Here is a 20,742-nt window from a genome sequence, read left to right as displayed (position 1 = left end):
AGCCAGGAAACTCGAGACATAGAATATATTAATAGCAGCATGACTTACACTGCTACAGCAGCGAGGTGGTCATGTAACTATTTACATTCTCTGTGTCGCAAACATTAAATGGCAAATAATTTTTCTGTGGTACCCTTGTCCCCACGATTTGAGTACCAATTCCTTAGCGAAGGATTTACTACCAATTTAAGGATGATACAAGTGAAATGTGAAGTGGTAAGATTGATCTTAGATCATTGCAAGCCAATCCCAGATTCTGAGTGCGGAGTGACTCGGCAGGGCCGACGGCGTGAGCCTGGCACCTTGGGAGTTGTCACGGACACGGAGCAATGAGGCCGCGTTACCGGTTGTCTTAGTTTTGGGGAATTCTGTGTCCAGAACTCTGATCCACAGTAACGATGAAACAAACACAATGTAGAAAAAAAGAACAGTTGCAACTGTTGCAGGAAATTGAAAGGTATTTTATTACAAAAAACAAACATCGTTTACCATTCACACAAACAGTATAGTATTATAGTAGTTCGAAAATTAGACTGTGGAAAATAGTTCTGTGTAATGATGAAAAATACTTGAAGATAACATTTATCATTATCTTATTGCAATATATGAACGTGTAATGGCAAATTAAAACGATGCGATACAATTTGACAATCCTTTACAGCGATACACTTAATCCAATGAAGTTGAATGTAAACGCTGAAACACGTAAATATTACTGAACATAGCGTGGATAGAAGAAACTGATTTAACTTAATATCCATACAATTGAAACATCAATAAAGTAGGCTGCTGGAATGGATGCTCCAGGCGCCACTCTACTAGTGAGTGGTGCCAGTGGACTGAGAGGCCGTGCCAGGAGTCGCTGTCGCTGGCTGCTCAATGACCACCACCCCCTCGGCCGCTGCAGGGAGGGCGCGGCGCTGAGCCTTGAACTTCAGCTTCCCGTCTTCAGTCAAGCAGCAGCTCACGCTCTGCGGGTCCACGTCCCTGGGCAGCTGCGTCTCCCTGTGGAACTCCTGGCAGCTGTGGCTGTAGCTGCCGCTGCTGACTTCTCCGCTCTTCACCTCGCGCCGTCCGGCCACCACCAGCTTGTCTCCAGACACCTTCACGGCCAGGTCCTGTGGGGAGAAGTCCTGCACGTCCAGGGACGCGACAAACCCGCCTCCCTGCTCCTGTGGATCTTCAATCTGGAACCCACTGCTCACGGCCGGCTGCTGCAGCAGTGCGTCTCCGTGGCTGCCCGGGGCCCGCGTGTGGCTGCTGAGCTGATCGACTCCACGGAAGATTCTCTCCATCCTCTCGATCTCGCTCCTCATGTCTCGCTGCAGCTGCTGGAAGAGACTTTCACCGCAGGGGTTCCAGACCGGCCAGCCTGGCCAGACGCTCCTCTCCATCACGTGCATCGCAGGGAAGTAAACACTCAGGGCCATGCTTGTTGATGTGCTTCACAGTGAGGCTCGCTTCAGCTGTGAGCGCTGCTCCCTCCTCCGCCGATGTTCTGCCAGTGCAGCTACAGGAGCTGCTTTTATAGCCCTGGCAGTAGCTACGAGCAGATGCCAGGGGGAGCCAGAAGCGTCCAGAATGACGCAGCTGCTCCCAGGGGCTTCCTCCATCCGCACAGAATCTAGAGCGTGACTCGTGTCTCAGGGTGCAGTTTGTGAGCAGTTTACTGCCATGGAATTCACTCAGCACTCATAATGAATGTAAAACAGAGTGATGTGCTCTTCTATATTTAACTGAAATTACTACACTTTGAAGGGTGATACAAACCGAAACTTAAATTCTCGCTTACACAGCACAATGACATCATCAGCCTTATCAGGAAAGACTGAGTCACACAAAAACAACGAATGTCCCTTACATTTAACTTAATTAATAAAAAAACTATCAATTCTGTACAATGGTTATTTTTAAAATATACGTAATGTTATGGTTTGATACTTACACATTGGCAGGGTGAACTAAATGCTATTGTAGTGAACTTGTCATAAACTGCAGCCTGAGACACGAGTCACGCTCTTGATTCTGGGCGGATGATGGAAGCCCCTGGGAGCAGCTGCGTCATTCTGGACGCTTCTGGCTGCCCCTGGCATCTGCTCGTAGCTACTGCCAGGGAATATGCTATTCTGTAATTTTATTTTATTATTTCTTATTTCTACGTGACTTTACCGAAAAAACCAAAGAGCAGTTTCTTCTATCCACGCTATGTTCAGTAATATTTACGTGTTTCAGCGTTCACATTCAACTTCATTGGATTAAGTGTATCGCTGTAAAGGATTGTCAAATTGTATCGCATCGTTTTAATTTGCCATTACACGTTCATATATTGCAATAAGATCATGATAAATGTTATCTTTAATTATTTTTCATCATTACACATGACTATTTTCCACAGTCTAATTTTCGAACTACTATAATACTATACTGTTTGTGTGAATGGTAAATGATGTTTGTTTTTTGTAATAAAATACCTTTCATTTTCCTGCAAGAGTTGCAACTGTTCTTTTTTTCTACATTGTGTTTGTTTCATCGTTACTGTGGACCAGAGTTCTGGACACAGAATTCCCCAAAACTAAGACAACCGGTAACGCGGCCTCATTGCTCCCTGACCATGACAACTCCCAAGGTGCCAGGCTCACGCCGTCGGCCCTGCCGAGTCACTCCGCACTCAGAATCTGGGATTGGCTTGCAATGATCTAAGATCAATCTTACCACTTCACATTTCACTTGTATCATCCTTCAATTGGTAGTAAATCCTTCGCTAAGGAATTGGTCCCCAAATCGTGGGGACAAGCGTACCACGGAAAGATTAGTTGCCATTTAATGTTTGCGACACAGAGAATGTAAATAGTTACATGACCACCTCGCTGCTGTAGCAGTGTAAGTCATGCTGCTATTAATATATTCTATGTCTCGAGTTTCGTGGCTGGCTGCTGGCTGTGCTTCTCTCCATCCCAACAATAACTCCGTTGTTAGTGGGTGCAGGAGACAATAGGGACACCAACAAGGTGGGAATAACCAGAACAGTATTTGAAGACTGACACAGTTCATTTAAAATTGCACTTTCAATGTATGCGCCAATTAACGTCATTCTTTTTGACAAAATAACTTGTTTTATCCTAGAGAATTAGAAACTAAACCTGAAGACATTAAACTAGTACAATTAAAATGTACGATTAATTGTAAAGTTAGCAAAATAAATAAATGATCTAATTCATATACTATATTCTTGGTTCTTTCGGTAAAGTCACGTAGAAGGGAAACAATAAAATAATAAAGATAATCCCTCAGCTATTTGCACAAGCCAATCCCTTAGCTATTTCAATGCTAAATTACTAGTTGCCTCTGTGGATGTGTAGGTTTTGACTTTAACATAGCCATTCCTGTGACCAGTCACAAGCTAATCCCTTAGCTATTTCAATGCTAAATTACTAGTTGCCTCTGTGGATGTGTAGGTTTTGACTTTAACATAGCCAATTCCGTGACCAGTCACAAGCTAATCCCTCAGCTATTGATATGTAAACCCCTTTGTCAAGGTGCTTCACTTATCCCAACCAGCTTAAAAGTCTCTACGAATCTTAACATCGTTAATTGAAGCTCTGTCGTCCCGACAGTTCTGTACCTTTCACCTAAAGACGGCCGCTTGCGTTGTGGCCAAAACGTCGTGAGAATTTTATCGTGTCATTTTATTATTTTATTCTCATTCTACGTGACTTTACCGAAAGAACCAAAGAAAATAAAATAATAAAGATATAAAACAATAAAATTCTCCAAATCAAAATTCATATACTGTTGATTTATTCACTCCATCTCCGCAGTGGACACTGCCGGTTGTGTTCCTTCCTTAGCTCCCATTCCCACGTTAGTCTCGACCACCGGCCGTCATCACTTCAAGTTGTGTGTCCTGCCTCACCCCACCTTTCTAAACTAAAATTACGTCCTTAATTTGCATATGAAGTCCAATTGACGTGTCCGTCTTCCAGTATCAGTGTTGTTCTTAGGATGCGCATCATCTCTACGCTTCCTTGTGCATTTCGAAACATTGGTTCTATTTTCTGTTTGTGATGCATCTGTTTGAAAAAAAACGTTCTGCTTAAGGCATATGGCTCAGTTACGTTTCATTATTAAGTTAAGATAATAATAAGCACTTTGCTCTGCCCTGATACGCCTCTCTTAATCATTTTCATCCCTCTTCCCCTTCAACAACCGCCCTACGTGCAAATGCACTTCTGTGTTTTCAAGGCTGTGTCCCTGTTCTTTTTGCGTTCAGTTTGTCATTCCCCCGCACCTCCATTAAAGCATGGTTGGCAGCGCACGGTGCGAAAGAAGTTCACCATGCAAACATACTCTGCGTTGAAAAATGATTCTACTGATAGCAGACCAAACCTGGACAGATTTCTCAATACGAGTGCAATATCGAGGGTACAGATCAATACGACCTGAACACAGATGCTATTTCTCGGACGGTTGGCAACTCTAGCCATGCCCATACAAACATACACAACATCTTGACCATGAATCGCCTATGCGGCAGATTAAATGTCAAGCATTTTACATTGAATTCCAATCTACTTTTGTTCGTTTTGATTGATTTTGGAGCAGTTTCAAGTAAGAATTTTTTATACAATTATTGTATTGTCATTTACTGTATAATTATGATAATAGACCAAGCACTGAGACATTTTCCAGGGTTGGTCTACAATCGAAAAGGTGGCAACCCCATAGCACACCCTAACGTGTTCCAGTGTTAACACATCGTATGTTTGTATCTTGAAATTCTTTCGCACCGTACGTAGCCCACCGTGCTAATCGGAGGTATGAGATAAGGACAAGGAACTAAACACAATAAGCAATTACTTAAGAAGAGTTTCAATTGAGTATGGGATGATTGCGAGTGCTGTCAATATGGCGGTGTTGACAACAAGCATCCACTTGAAACGAACGCGCTTCCGAAAATCTGCGATTTTATCATTTCATGCCGATACGTGGAGATGAGCGGGTTCACCGCGGGTCTTAAACAGCCCTTCCCCAGCCAACATGCACTGGGGGAAATTCCATCAATATTCTCATTAATAATCTGCTTTGGAAGACGAAGAAGAAAAAAGCTAATCCTGCAGGCATCGCGGATAATAAGATTAGAATATTACTTCGCCCCACATCACGGCGGATACGCACGAATGTTGAACGTCTTTGGGGCCGTCCATAAATGACGTCACGCACCTGGGGGGGGGCGATCAGACATTTGTGACGATGTGTGACGAGGGGGGGGGGGTGAGAAATGTGACGTCACATCAAAATGCGCAACTTTAAATAAATATAGACGACACGTTCTACTTAATTAAATATACTTTTTAATAAATGTTTTCTCCTACAACATCAGAGTGCAGCGCCACATTAAATACGCACTACAATGACAATAGTTTAAAGCGATTTGAAGCATGTTTTATTTGGTGGGAGGGGGGCCAAAGCTTTGTGACGTCATATTTGAGGGGGGGGGTCTGACTTTTTGTGACGCCGTGTGACAATGGGGGGGTGGGGTCAAAAATCGTCAGAAGTTGCGTGACGTCATTTATGGACGGCCCCTTTGGCACCGTGCGTCGCCGAATCATTGCTCATCGGAGTGTCAGCTGTATGACAACGCGACGTGGCACGCAGTGCCAACGCACACCTGTCAACCCCTAACCATTGCCTCTCTTATTACAGACCAATTCAGACCTTATTGGTCACCCCGTGCCCCTTACAAATCTCAACGTTCATCCTACAAAATCCCATCACAAGGGGAGAAACACAAAACATTGTTTTGCCCGTTTTGAAACGGCTCTAGTAAGCCGTATGGACCTGAGAACTCAATCTCCCTGTACACCAATACGGGGTAACCCCGTACGGGTTGACACGGCATGCCAACGTGATACTGGATCGCGCCTTCGGCTCTAAGAGATTCGTTTGTGACTGAACTGGAGATTAATGAATGATAAACCAGCCAGGGCTTCCCTCGCTGTATGCGGGTTCGGTTTGTTGCGCTATTTCACGCTGTGGGGGCCGTCCATAAATGACGTCACGCGATTTTAGACGATTTTTGACCCCCCCTCCCATCGTCACGCGGCGTCACAAAGAGTCAGAGCCCCCCCTCAAATATGACGGTACAAAGCTGTGCCCCCCCCCCAAAATAAAGGATGCTTCATATCGCTTTAAACTATTGTCATCGTGGTGCTTATTTAATGTGGCGCTGCACTCTGATGTTGTAGGAGAAAATATTTATTAAAAAGTCTATTTAATTACGTAGAACGTGTTGTCTATATTTATTTAAAGTTGCGCATTTTGATGTGACGTCACATTTCTCACCCCCCCCCCCTCATTTATGGACGGCCCCAGTACAATGCGGCTACCTCTGACCCAAAAGTCGCTCTCTGGAGCTGCTGTGCACGTGTGTGGTGGGGGGAGCGGTGGGCTACGTACGGTGCGAAAGAATTTCAAGATACAAACATACGATGTGTTAACACTGGAACACATGAGGGTGTGCTATGGGGTTGCCACCTTTTCGATTGTAGACCAACCCTGGGCAATGTCTCAGTGCTTGGTCTATTATCACAATTATACAGTAAATGGCAATACAATAATTCTATTAAAAATACTTACTTGAAACTGCGCCAAAATAAATCAAAACGAACAAAAGTAGATCGAAATTCAATGTATAATGCTTGACATTTAATCTGCCGCATAGGCGATTCATGGTCAAGATGTTGTGTATGTTTGCATGGGCATGGCTAGAGTTGCCACCCGTCCATGAATTAGCATGTGTGTTCAGTTGGTATTGATCTGTACCCTCGATATTGCACTCGTATTGAGAAATCTGTCCAGGATTGGTCTGCAGTCAGTAGAATCATTTTTCAACGCAGCGTATGTTTGCATGGTGAACTTCTTTCGCACCGTACGCAGCCAACCATGCTTTACTGGAGGTGCGGGGGAATAACAAACTGAACGCAAAAAGAACAGGGACACAGCCTTGAAAACACAGAAGTGCATCTACACGTAGGGCGGTTGTTGAAGGGGAAGACGGATGAAAATGATTAAGAGAGGTGTATCAGGGCAGAACAAAGTGATTATTGTTATCTTAACTTAATAATGAAACGTAACTGAGCCATATGCCTTAAGCAGAACGTTTTTTTCAAACAGATGCATCACAAACGGAAAATAGAACCAATGTTTAGAAATGCACAAGGAAGCGTAGAGATGATGCACATCCTAAGAATTACACTGATACTGGAAGACGGACACGTCAATTGGACTTCATATGACTTCATATAATTAAGGACGTAATTTTAGTTTAGAAAGGTGGGGTGAGGCAGGACACACAACTTGAAGTGATGACGGCCGGTGGTCGAGACTAACGTGGGAATGGGAGCTAAGGAAGGAACACAACCGGCAGTGTCCACTGCGGAGATGGAGTGAATAAATCAACAGTATATGAATTTTGATTTGGGGAATTTTATTGTTTTATATCTTTATTATTTTATTTTCTTTGGTTCTTTCGGTAAAGTCACGTAGAATGAGAATAAAATAATAAAAAAACACAATAAAATTCTCACGACGTTTTGGCCACAACGCAAGCGGCCGTCTTTAGGTGAAAGGTACAGTACTGTCGGGACGACAGAGCTTCAATTAACGATGTTAAGATTCGTAGCGACTTTTAAGCTGGTTGGGAGAAGTAAGGCACCTTGACAAAGGGGTTTACATATCAATAGCTGAGGGATTAGCTTGTGACTGGTCACGGAATTGGCTATGTTAAAGTCAAAACCGACACATCCACAGAGGCAACTAGTAATTTAGCATTGAAATAGCTAAGGGATTAGCTTGTGACTGGTCACAGGAATGGCTATGTTAAAGTCAAAACCTACACATCCACAGAGGCAACTAGTAATTTAGCATTGAAATAGCTAAGGGATTAGCTTGTGCAAATAGCTGAGGGATTAGCTTGTGACTGGTCACGGAAATGGCTATGTTAAAGTAAAAACCTACATCTTCTTTGGTTCTTTCGGTAAAGTCACGTAGAATGAGAATAAAATAATAAATTTATAAAATAAAATAACACAATAATATTCTCACGACGTTTCGGCCACAACACAAGCGGCCTTCATCAGGTGAAGGGGGCGAGATTGTCTGGTAGGACAGCGCTGGAGTGAGAGAGCCACGTTCAGATCACGGCTTTTAAGCTGTGTGAGAGGAACAAAGAGCCTTGACGAAGGAATTAGCATAAAATTTAGCATTGAAATGGCTGAATGATTAGCTTGTGACTGGTCACAGAAATAGCTATGTTAAAAGTTAAAGCATACACATCTGCAGAGGCCCCCATTGTTAAAAGGAATTAGCATAGAATTTAGCATTGAAATAGCTAAGTTAAGGCATACACATCCGCAGAGGCACCCCTTGACAATGGGATTAGCATAGAATTTAGCATTGAAATGGCTGAGTGACTCGCTTGTAACTGCTACAGAAATAGTTACGTTGAAGTCAGAGCATACACATTCACCGAGGCACTTACTTCAACGTAACTATTTCTGTAGCAGTTACAAGCGAGTCACTCAGCCATTTCAATGCTAAATTCTATGCTAATCCCATTGTCAAGGGGTGCCTCTGCGGATGTGTATGCCTTAACTTAGCTATTTCAATGCTAAATTCTATGCTAATTCCTTTTAACAATGGAGGCCTCTGCGGATGTGTATGCTTTAACTTTTAACATAGCTATTTCTGTGACCAGTCACAAGCTAATCATTCAGCCATTTCAATGCTAAATTTTATGCTAATCCCTTTGTCAAGGCTCTTTGTTCCTCTCACACAGCTTAAAAGCCGTGATCTGAACGTGGCTCTCTCACTCCAGCGCTGTCCTACCAGACAGTCTCGCCCCCTTCACCTGATGAAGGCCGCTTGTGTTGTGGCCGAAACGTCGTGAGAATATTATTGCGTTATTTTATTTTATAAATTTATTATTTTATTCTCATTCTACGTGACTTTACCGAAAGAACCAAAGAAGATGAATAATTGCAGTCACGAAAGCTTTAAATCGAAAAATAAAAACCTACACATCCACGGAGGCAACTAGTAATTTAGCATTGAAATAGCTAAGGGATTAGCTTGTGACTGGTCACAGAAATATATGTTAAAGTAAGGCCTACACATCCACAGAGCTTCAATGAACGCTGTTAAGATTCGTAGCGACTTTTAAGCTGGTTGGGAGAAGTGAGGAGTGAGGCTCCCTCCTCTGCCGATGTTCTGTCTCAGATGTGAATAATTAGTATTGTATTACAATTCTATAAACAATACAGTGTTGTAGTGCATCACGTGTTGATGTTCCATTGCACAGCCACGTTCCAAATGCTATAATGACGTAAGAGCCGTGGAAACCTCTGACGTCACGGTGACGTCATGGCCCGGTGACGTCACGGCAGAGGTCAGAGTGGAGTCGGCTCCTGGAGAGGAAACCACCTCGCCCCACGCTGCTCCTCCACTTCGAGTTCTTCAGAGACCTTCGCCACCACCACCACCATGGCGATCTTCACGGCTGTCCTCACTGTGGTTCTGCTGCTCACGCAGCCGATGGTGGAGCTCCTCGGAGGATCTCGGCGTGGGGGTTCGGACATTAACGCCTCCAACACCACCACCACCACGATCAACTACTCGGGACTCGTGAAGAACGTCTCTGCATCAGCAGGGGTCGCCACCTGGGGACCGATGTTCAGTAGCCACAGTGAGGACATTGTGGACAGCGTGCTCCCTGCCCTCCTGCAGGCTATGGGTGAGCTGAGCAGCAGCTGCCAGGCCATAGTGGACAGCGCGCTCCCTGCTCTGCTCCACGCTGTAGGTCAGCTGTACAGCGGCTGCAAGGAGGCCATCAGCTCCACCGTGCTGCTGAACACCCTGCACATCGCCGTGCATCTCTGGCGTTTCATACGTCGCCAAGTGAGTGAGCAACATCCATCATCATCACCACCATCAGCCATGGTCAATCCACTAGTGGGTAGAGACCTCCACGACCCGTCGCCACCTCCCACGATGCCGCTGTGCAGTAATCCACCCAGCACCTGCACGTGGAGCGATTTCATTGCTTCATCTCCCCACTGGGCACCCTCTCGGATGACCCCCTCGCAGCCCGTCGGCATCACTCGCCCCCTTCACACCTCCACCGATCCCCCTCAACTCCACTCACGGTGTCTTCAACAGCCTGGTTGGGCACTGGAACAGTATCCCGGACAGTGCCGGATTAAGCTCGTGCGGGTCCTGTAGCTTATATTATAAAGGTGCCCAGAATAAATAAAAAACACAATTATAAAGCACGAAGTTTTTAACTTGCATAGTAAAGTAATTGTAATTTTACTATAGTAATAGAGCAAGTACAGAATCACTGAACGGGGATTTATAGGGTGAGATCATTTAGCGCGGGGCGCTTGAAAGTGCGGGGCCCACAGCTAATGATTATTTTGTTCCGAGGATAATCCGGCACTGATCACGGATTGAGTATGAGGAGCAGTGATGAGATTTAAAGTATTTTTTAACATGTTATTAAAATGTTATGTTTAATAGAAAATATAATGTTGTTTGTCTCTTAGCTGTGATTCGTAAAAACACTGTTGTTACTCAATGGTCTTTCGGTAAAGTCACGTAGAAAAAATAAACAAAATAATAGAATACGACGTTTCGATTGCAACTCAAGCAGTCGTCATCAGGTGAAACTAAATTTGAGAGAGAGAGACCAAACACAGACAGGGAGACACAAAGATCCCCCGTATAGCCTGAACAGACTGTAGGGGCAAGTGCTGTTAGCGAGCACCTGTGAAGGCCGGAACAGTACACGAGGGGGTGGGTGGCCAGCACCACGCCCGACCGCCTTTGTCTCCCTAGTGGCGATGTTTACACACCGCACCAGGTACTCATTTGAGGCTGAGTCGACCTAGGGGAGGCCCGGGACCGGTTCAGATAATCGTCACTGGTGTTGGCCGTGAGCGGGAATCGAACCCGGGTCGCCAGGTTCATAGCGCAGCGTAGCGCTAACAGCTGCACCACCGCTCCCCACACACAGGGAGACACACAAGCAGAGAAGGACGGTGATCAACCAGGCAAAGTATTATTTGTTGTGTTGGCCGACTCAATGAGTTGCATTACATTTCTAAGTTTGCTGAGTTTGATCTTTTTTCTATCAGCTTGTACCCTCTGTAAATTTCACCCCCACTATCTCGCCCGTTACGGCAGCCCCTCCGCTCCCACTCCCCCTCGGAGTAGCCGAGGGATTAGCCGGGGTATGCTTGCTCTGCGATCTTACATTTACTTGCAAATCCCACCACAAACGTATATAGTGTAACCTTTGGTTGCAGTAGCTCTCTCGCTACATTTCTTCCTGTCTCAGCAGTCCGCCTGCTGTATTATTTCACCTGAAGACGATTGCTTGTGTTGTGACCACGTGTATACTGTTTACTACAGTACTATGGTGTTGTGACCACGTGTATACTGTTTAATATAGTACTATAGTGTTGTGACCACGTGTATACTGTTTACTATAGTACTATAGTGTTTTGACCACGTGTATACTGTTTACTATAGTACTATAGTGTTGGGACCACGTGTATACTGTTTACTACAGTACTATAGTGTTGTGACCACGTGTATACTGTTTACTATAGTACTATAGTGTTGGGCCCACGTGTATACTGTTTACTACAGTACTATAGTGTTGTGACCACGTGTATACTGTTTACTATAGTACTATAGTGTTGGGACCACGTATATACTGTTTACTACAGTACTATAGTGTTGTGACCACGTGTATACTGTTTACTATAGTACTATAGTGTTGTGACCATGTGTATACTGTTTACTATAGTACTATAGTGTTGTGACCACGTCTATACTGTTTACTACAGTACTATAGTGTTGTGACCACGTGCATACTGTTTACTATAGTACTGTAGTGGTGTGACCACGTGTATACTGTATACTACAGTACTATAGTGTTGTGACCACGTGTATACTGTTTACTATAGTACTATAGTGTTGGGACCACGTGTATACTGTTTACTACAGTACTATAGTGTTGTGACCACGTGTATACTGTTTCCTATAGTACTATAGTGTTGTGACCATGTGTATACTGTTTACTATAGTACTATAGTGTTGTGACCACGTCTATACTGTTTACTACAGTACTATAGTGTTGTGACCACGTGCATACTGTTTACTATAGTACTGTAGTGTTGTGACCACGTGTATACTGTTTCCTATAGTACTATAGTGTTGTGACCATGTGTATACTGTTTACTATAGTACTATAGTGTTGGGACCACGTGTATACTGTTTACTACAGTACTATAGTGTTGTGACCACGTGTATACTGTTTCCTATAGTACTATAGTGTTGTGACCATGTGTATACTGTTTACTATAGTACTATAGTGTTGTGACCACGTCTATACTGTTTACTACAGTACTATAGTGTTGTGACCACGTGCATACTGTTTACTATAGTACTGTAGTGTTGTGACCACGTGTGTACTGTATACTACAGTACTATAGTGTTGTGACCACGTGTATACTGTTTACTATAGTACTATAGTGTTGGGACCACGTGTATACTGTTTACTACAGTACTATAGTGTTGTGACCACGTGTATACTGTTTACTATAGTACTATAGTGTTGTGACCACGTGTATACTGTTTACTATAGTACTATAGTGTTGTGACCACGTGTATACTGTTTACTATAGTACTATAGTGTTGGGACCACGTGTATACTGTTTACTACAGTACTATAGTGTTGTGACCACGTGTATACTGTTTCCTATAGTACTATATTGTTGTGACCATGTGTATACTGTTTACTATGGTACTATAGTGTTGTGACCACGTGTATACTGTTTACTACAGTACTATAGTGTTGAGACCAAGTGTATACTGTTTACTATAGTACTGTAGAGTTGTGACCACGTGTATACTGTTTACTATAGTACTATAGTGTTGGGACCACGTGTATACTGTTTACTACAGTACTATAGTGTTGTGACCACGTGTATACTGTTTACTATAGTACTATAGTGTTGGGACCACGTGTATACTGTTTACTACAGTACTATAGTGTTGTGACCACGTGTATACTGTTTACTATAGTACTATAGTTTTGTGACCACGTCTATACTGTTTACTATAGTACTATAGTGTTGTGACCACGTGTATACTGTTTACTATAGTACTATAATGTTGTGACCACGTGTATACTGTTTACTACAGTTCTATAGTGGTGTGACCACGTGTGTACTGTTTACTATAGTACTATAGTGTTGTGACCACGTGTACACTGTTTGCTACAGTACTATAGTGTTGTGACCACGTGTGTAATGTTTACTACGGTACTATAGTGTTGTGATCACGTGTGTAATGTTTACTACAGTACTATAGTGTTGTGACCATGTGTATACTGTTTACTACAGTACTATAGTGTTGTGACCACGTGTATACTGTTTACTATAGTACTATAGTGTGACCACGTGTATACTGTTTACTACAGTACTATAGTGTTGTGACCACGTCTATACTGTTTACTATAGTACTATAGTGTTGTGACCACGTGTATACTGTTTACTATAGTACTATAATGTTGTGACCACGTGTATACTGTTTACTACAGTTCTATAGTGGTGTGACCACGTGTGTACTGTTTACTATAGTACTATAGTGTTGTGACCACGTGTACACTGTTTGCTACAGTACTATATTGTTGTGACCACGTGTGTAATGTTTACTACAGTACTATAGTGTTGTGATCACGTGTGTAATGTTTACTACAGTACTATAGTGTTGTGACCACGCGTATACTGTTTACTACAGTACTATAGTGTTGTGACCACGTGTATACTGTTTACTATAGTACTATAGTGTGACCACGTGTATACTGTTTACTACAGTACTATAGTGTTGTGACCACGTGTATACTGTTTACTACAGTACTATAGTGTTGTGACCACGTGTATACTGTTTACTACAGTACTATAGTGTTGTGACCACGTGTATACTGTTTACTACAGTACTATAGTGTTGTGACCACGTGTATACTGTTTACTACAGTACTATAGTGTTGTGACCACGTGTATACTGTTTACTACAGTACTATTGTGTTGTGACCACGTGTATACTGTTTACTATAGTACTATAGTGTTGTGACCACGTGTATATTGTTTACTACAGTACTATAGTGTTGTGACCACGTGTATACTGTTTACTATAGTACTATAGTGTTGTGACCACGTGTTTACTGTTTACTATAGTACTATAGTGTTGTGACCACGTGTACACTGTTTACTACAGTACTATAGTGTTGTGACCACGTGTGTAATGTTTACTACATTACTATAGTGTTGGGACCACGTGTATACTGTTTACTACAGTACTATAGTGTTGTGACCACGTGTATACTGTTTCCTATAGTACTATAGTGTTGTGACCATGTGTATACTGTTTACTATAGTACTATAGTGTTGTGACCACGTGTATACTGTATACTACAGTACTATAGTCTTGTGACCACGTGTATACTGTTTCCTATAGTACTATAGTGTTGGGACCACGTGTATACTGTTTACTACAGTACTATAGTGTTGTGACCACGTGTATACTGTTTACTATAGTACTATAGTGTTGTGACCACGTGTATACTGTTTACTATAGTACTATAGTGTTGTGACCACGTTTATACTGTTTACTATAGTACTATAGTGTTGTGACCACGTGTATACTGTTTACTACAGTACTATAGTGTTGTGACCAAGTGTATACTGTTTACTATAGTACTGTAGTGTTGTGACCACGTGTATACTGTTTACTATAGTACTATAGTGTTGGGACCACGTGTATACTGTTTACTATAGTACTATAGTATTGGGACCACGTGTATACTGTTTACTACAGTACTATAGTGTTGTGACCACGTGTATACTGTTTACTATAGTACTATAGTGTTGTGACCACGTCTATACTGTTTACTATAGTACTATAGTGTTGTGACCACGTGTATACTGTTTACTATAGTACTATAATGTTGTGACCACGTGTATACTGTTTACTACAGTACTATAGTGGTGTGACCACGTGTGTACTGTTTACTATAGTACTATAGTGTTGTGACCACGTGTACACTGTCTGCTACAGTACTATAGTGTTGTGACCACGTGTGTAATGTTTACTACAGTACTATAGTGTTGTGATCACGTGTGTAATGTTTACTACAGTACTATAGTGTTGTGACCACGTGTATACTGTTTACTACAGTACTATAGTGTTGTGACCACGTGTGTACTGTTTACTATAGTACTATAGTGTGACCACGTGTATACTGTTTACTACAGTACTATAGTGTTGTGACCACGTGTATACTCTTTACTACAGTACTATAGTGTTGTGACCAAGTGTGTACTGTTTACTACAGTACTATAGTGTTGTGACCACGTGTATACTGTTTACTATAGTACTGTAGTGTTGTGACCACGTGTATACTGTATTTGCTATAGTACTATAGTGTTGTGACCACGTGTATACTGTTTACTACAGTACTATAGTGTTGTGACCACGTGTGTACTGTTTACTACAGTACTATAGTGTTGTGACCACGTGTATACTGTTTACTATAGTACTATAGTGTTGTGACCACGTGTATACTGCGGGATTGTGGGTAATCGTCTCCCATGCTCGGTCTCAGTCGGTGTGCCTCACTCGTATAGTCAACATCCGTGCGAACCTATCTTGTTTACTATAGTACTATAGTGTTGTGACCACGTGTATACTGTTTACTACAGTACTATAGTGTTGTGACTACGTGTATACTGTTTACTACAGTACTGTAGTGTTGTGAATACGTGTGTGTGCGTAAAGCATTTTTTTATTTTGTGTCCATGTGTAGTGACTGTTCTTTAGTAACTGTACTGCAAGTGAAAGTCGTCCTACACAATAACCATCCTCTATCTCGTCTCCCTCACACCAGCCACGATTAAATGTAATTAATAAATTTGATTACTTTATATTAAATAATAAAAATATAAAAAGGTATTTTGTATTAATATTTTTTATATGAATACGGTATTTTTGGTTTGTGGAACGAATCATCTGAGTTTCCATTATTTCTTATGGGGGAAATTCGCTTTGATATACGAGTGCTTTGGATTAAGAGCACGTTTCCAGAAGGAATTATGCTCGCAATCCAAGGTTTCACTTTATTAGTTATTTTTCTATCTACGTGATTTTACCGAAAGATACCAAAGAGTATGCTGTTGTTAGTTTAAATGTTTGGTAAGTAAGACTTAGTCTGTGCTGCTCTCCAGTTGCCTGGATGAAAAGTGGCCCAAGTTTTTCCCAATCCTGGCCTCCTGGCTCAAAAACGTAAAAAACAAACTCGCAAGTCTGTCCCCAGGGTCACAACGCACTCACAGACACGGAGCAGGGAGATTCAGCTAATGACGCCGTTGATGTTTTTCGTAACTTTTGCAGAGAGCGATGAGAATGAGGATGAGGACCGGAAGGAGGAAGATTTCCCGGGCGCTGCAGAGAAAGAAAGGTGGAGGTCTTGGCCGAGCACCGAGTCCCTGGGCTCGTATGGCCGCGGCGCGGAGACGAAAGCGGCGGGCGCAGGGGAGGGGAAACAGCCCCGGCACCAAGCAGAGCTGTGCTCCTCACCTGAAGAATCCAGCTCCACTCAGGCCATCGCTCCCACTGGGGCCATCGCCTCCACCTCCACTCGGGCCATTGCCTCCATCTCTACTCGGGCCATCGCCTCCACCGCTGCCATCGCCTCCCCCGCTGCCATCGCCTCCACCTCCACTCAGGCCATCGCCTCCATCTCTACTCAGGCCATCGCCTCCCCCACTGATATCAACTCCACCTCCAATGCTTCCATCGCCTCCACCTCCACTCGGGCCATCGCCTCCACCTCCACTCGGGCCATCGCCTCCACCTCCACTCGGGCCATCGCCTCCACCTCTACTCAGGCCATCGCCTCCACCTCTACTCAGGCCATCGCCTCCACCTCCACTCAGGCCATCGTCTCCATCTCTACTCAGGCCATCGCCTCCCCCACTGATATCAACTCCACCTCCACTGCTTCCATCGCCTCCACCTCTACTCAGGCCATCGCCTCCACCTCCACTCAGGCCATCGCCTCCACCTCTACTCAGGCCATCGCCTCCACCTCCACTCAGGCAATCGCCTCTACCTCCACTCGGGCCATCGCCTCCACCTCTACTCAGGCCATCGCCTCCATCTCTACTCAGGCCATCGCCTCCACCTCTACTCATGCCATCGTCTCCACCTCAACTCAGGCCATCGCCTCCACCTCTACTCAGGCCATCGCCTCCACCTCCACTCAGGACATCGTCTCCATCTCTACTCAGGCCATCGCCTCCCCCACTGATATCAACTCCACCTCCACTGCTTCCATCGCCTCCACCTCCACTCAGGCCATCGCCTCCACCTCCACTCGGGCCATATTCTCCACCTCCACTCGGGCCATCGCCTCCACCTCTACTCAGGCCATCGCCTCCACCTCCACTCAGGCCATCGCCTCCACCTCTACTCAGGCCATCGCCTCCACCTCCACTCAGGCAATCGCCTCCACCTCCACTCATGCCATCGTCTCCACCTCAACTCAGGCCATCGCCTCCACCTCCACTCAGGCCATCGCCTCCACCTCTACTCAGGCCATCGCCTCCATCTCTACTCAGGCCATCGCCTCCACCTCTACTCATGCCATCGTCTCCACCTCAACTCAGGCCATCGCCTCTACCTCTACTCAGGCCATCGCCTCCACCTCTACTCAGGCCATCGTCTCCACCTCTACTCAGGCAATCGCCTCCACCTCCACTCGGGCCATCGCCTCCACCTCTCCTCAGGCCATCGCCTCCATCTCCACTCAGGCAATCGCCTCCACCTCCACTCGGGCCATCGCCTCCACCTCTACTCGGGCCATCGCCTCCACCTCTACTCAGGCCATCGTCTCCACCTCAACTCAGGCCATCGCCTCCACCTCTACTCAGGCCATCGCCTCTACCTCTACTCAGGCCATCGCCTCCATCTCTACTCAGGACATCGCCCCCACTGCTGCCATCGCCTACACCTCCAATCGGGCCATCGGCTCCACTGCTGCCATCGCCTCCATCTCTACTCAGGCCATTGCCTCCACCACTGATATCAACTCTACCCCCACTGCTGACATCGACTCCACCTTCACTCCTGCCATTGCCTCAACCTTCACTTCTGCCATCGCCTCCACTGCCACTATCGCCACCACCGCCACTCGCACCATCACCTCCACCCATGAGTAATCAAGCTAACCCCCAGGATTGGGAGCTCCCTGCTTTCCACCTGCCTCCACCTCCACCAGAGCCCTGGGCTCCTCCACCCCACCGTGATACCAGACCGGGCCCGGCACACGAGTCTTTTGCTCCCTGTTCTTCACGGCAGCGTTACCGCAAGTCCCGCAACAGCCGCCTTCCTCCCCGCCTCCGCAAACCTCCTCTCGAATCCTCAACTCCACTGCTGCCATCGCCTCCATCTCTACTCAGGCCATTGCCTCCACCACTGATATCAACTCTACCCCCACTGCTGACATCAACTCCACCTTCACTCCTGCCATTGCCTCAACCTCCACTTCTGCCATCGCTTCCACTGCCACTATCGCCACCACCGCCACTCGCACCATCACCTCCACCCATGAGTAATCAAGCTAAACCCCAGGATTGGGAGCTCCCTGCTTTCCACCTGCCTCCACCTCCACCAGAGCCCTGGGTTCCTCCACGCCACCGTGATACCAGACCGGGCCCGGCACACGAGTCTTTTGCTCCCTATTCTTCACGGCAGCGTTACCGCAAGTCCCGCAACAGCCGCCTTCCTCCCCGCCTCCGCAAACCTCCTCTCGAATCCTCAACTCCATCCGCATTGATTCGTCCCATCCACCCGGACCGAGAGCACCTTCCCCCCGGCCTCGCTCCACCTGCAGGGCAGCGGATCCCCCCCCAGCCCAGGTGCAACGGCCGGGGTCCCGCGTACGGAGTCCCAGGTGCCCCTTCTGCCTGGCACCACTCCCACGAGTCGCGCTTCACGCGGCGTCCCGCCCTCCTCCCCACGCCTCCACCGGATCAGTGGATTCCTCCCCACCTTCGTCCCAGCCGAGCGGCTCCTGCTCCACACTGGGCCACCCGTCCCACTTTTGTTCCGTGCCGCTCCACAGATTTCCACGACAGACATCATCATCCGCCCCTTGTCCAACCCACACCACTGCATCACCATAGCCCGGCGACATTCACGGACTGCTCACACACGTGACTCCTGCTGGTCGGGTGACCGTGATGAACTATATGTGTCGCGTTGATGGCCATGTGATGGACATTGCTTTGAGTGGCAGAGCAGGTGGTTGTCATGATTAATACATTTGTGTTGTTATTGGACACTGCAGTGTGCGTGTGAGTTGCTGTGCGGTGCAACAGAGCACGTATTTGGTGTCGATCTTCGCGTGTGTGTGATTGTGTGGAGCGGTAGTGTCATGGTTAACGCTACACCGCGCTTCGAAACCCAGGTTTGACCCGAGTTAGCTTTCCGCACACGGCCACAGCCGGTGCAAGCAGTTGCGCAACTCGGTTGCACACAACTGAAGTCACTCTACACGTGGAAGTCTCTGCAACCAATTTGCTTGGCGATTGGTGGCCAGAACCACGAGCGATCCACACAGCACAGGGTGCTGGTCAGTCTGACCAACCACCCATTTCACCTGACTTTCCACAAAATCACCATTAATGTTCCTTTCCCAGGCAGTGACACCAACTCTGCCAAAGTGTGTTAGGAACTAATGCTGTGTATGTTCGGCAGAAACTTTGCACGATTCTGCTGATAAGACACTTAATTTCGAAACCATTTGAGAATGTCGTATTTATAATAAACGTGCACCATTTTTTAGCTGCTTGCCGCCCCTGTACATAGTACCTCTGTATTGATTACAAGTCCTGTGTGCTCACCATTGTACCATGGCATGTGCCTAGGTGGCACTACCGGATGGCTCCCATCCATAGCTGCCAGGCCATCGGCCAGCGCGATAAATATTCGACGCCAACCAACAAATATTTATTCCCACGAGGGGTGACGGGAACCGAACCAGGGATGTCCAGAGCAATCAACTCGTTAATGCGGGAGACCTGAATAGTTCCCGGCGCGTGACACAGTAACGCTGTTCGGCTGGCGACAGCACTCTGCTGCCGTATGCAACAACACACTCCACCCCGTTGACAACCTGGGACAGAACCGCGCCAATGCTGGTGTTGGTTGCGTCAGTATCAAGGACGCACGGCATGGCAAAGTCAGAGTAGCGGAGGGGAATTGCGAAGCGCAACAAATGCGGCTTCCTCCTCCCCCCAATGAAACCTCTGACCCATAACCGTCAAGGCGTGGAGAGGTTTTGCGAAGGTAGCGAACCCAGTGACAAACCGGCGATAATAAGACGCAAAACCAATAAAACTCTGCACCTGCATCATCAACGTGGGGGTCGGCCACGTCCGAACACACGTGGTTTTGTCGGGATCTATCGCAATGCCCGATTTACTGACAATATGACCGAGATACCGCACGGATTTCTGAAGGGGGTAACACTTCTGCGGCTTGAATTTGAGATGGGCCGCTCGCATTTTAAGAAAGACAGCGCGTAACCAATCAAGATGTTCTTTGAACGTACGG

General features: G+C 45.8%; 1 protein-coding gene across 1 annotated transcript; it reads left to right on the top strand.

Annotated features, from left to right (window-relative positions):
- The first annotated feature begins 16,462 nt into the window (after positions 1 to 16,462).
- Positions 16,463 to 19,466, top strand: LOC142906557 (uncharacterized). Its single transcript, XM_076054676.1, has one exon. The coding sequence runs from the start codon at positions 16,482 to 16,484 to the stop codon at positions 18,342 to 18,344; it is 1,863 nt and encodes a 620-aa protein (XP_075910791.1). The 5' UTR covers positions 16,463 to 16,481; the 3' UTR covers positions 18,345 to 19,466.
- Positions 19,467 to 20,742: the final 1,276 nt, after the last annotated feature.

The sequence above is a fragment of the Petromyzon marinus genome, chromosome 4 (assembly GCF_048934315.1).
Source record: "Petromyzon marinus isolate PM22_M1 ecotype Great Lakes invasive population chromosome 4, UKy_Petmar_22M1.pri1.0, whole genome shotgun sequence".
Classification (NCBI taxonomy): domain Eukaryota; kingdom Metazoa; phylum Chordata; class Hyperoartia; order Petromyzontiformes; family Petromyzontidae; genus Petromyzon; species Petromyzon marinus.
Note: the sequence above shows the minus strand (reverse complement) of the source record. Positions and strands in the feature narration are given on the sequence as shown.

Bases quoted from the DNA above. Each gene is read 5' to 3' on its own strand.
- LOC142906557 (XM_076054676.1), top strand. From the start codon at position 16,482: ATGACGCCGTTGATGTTTTTCGTAACTTTTGCAGAGAGCGATGAGAAT.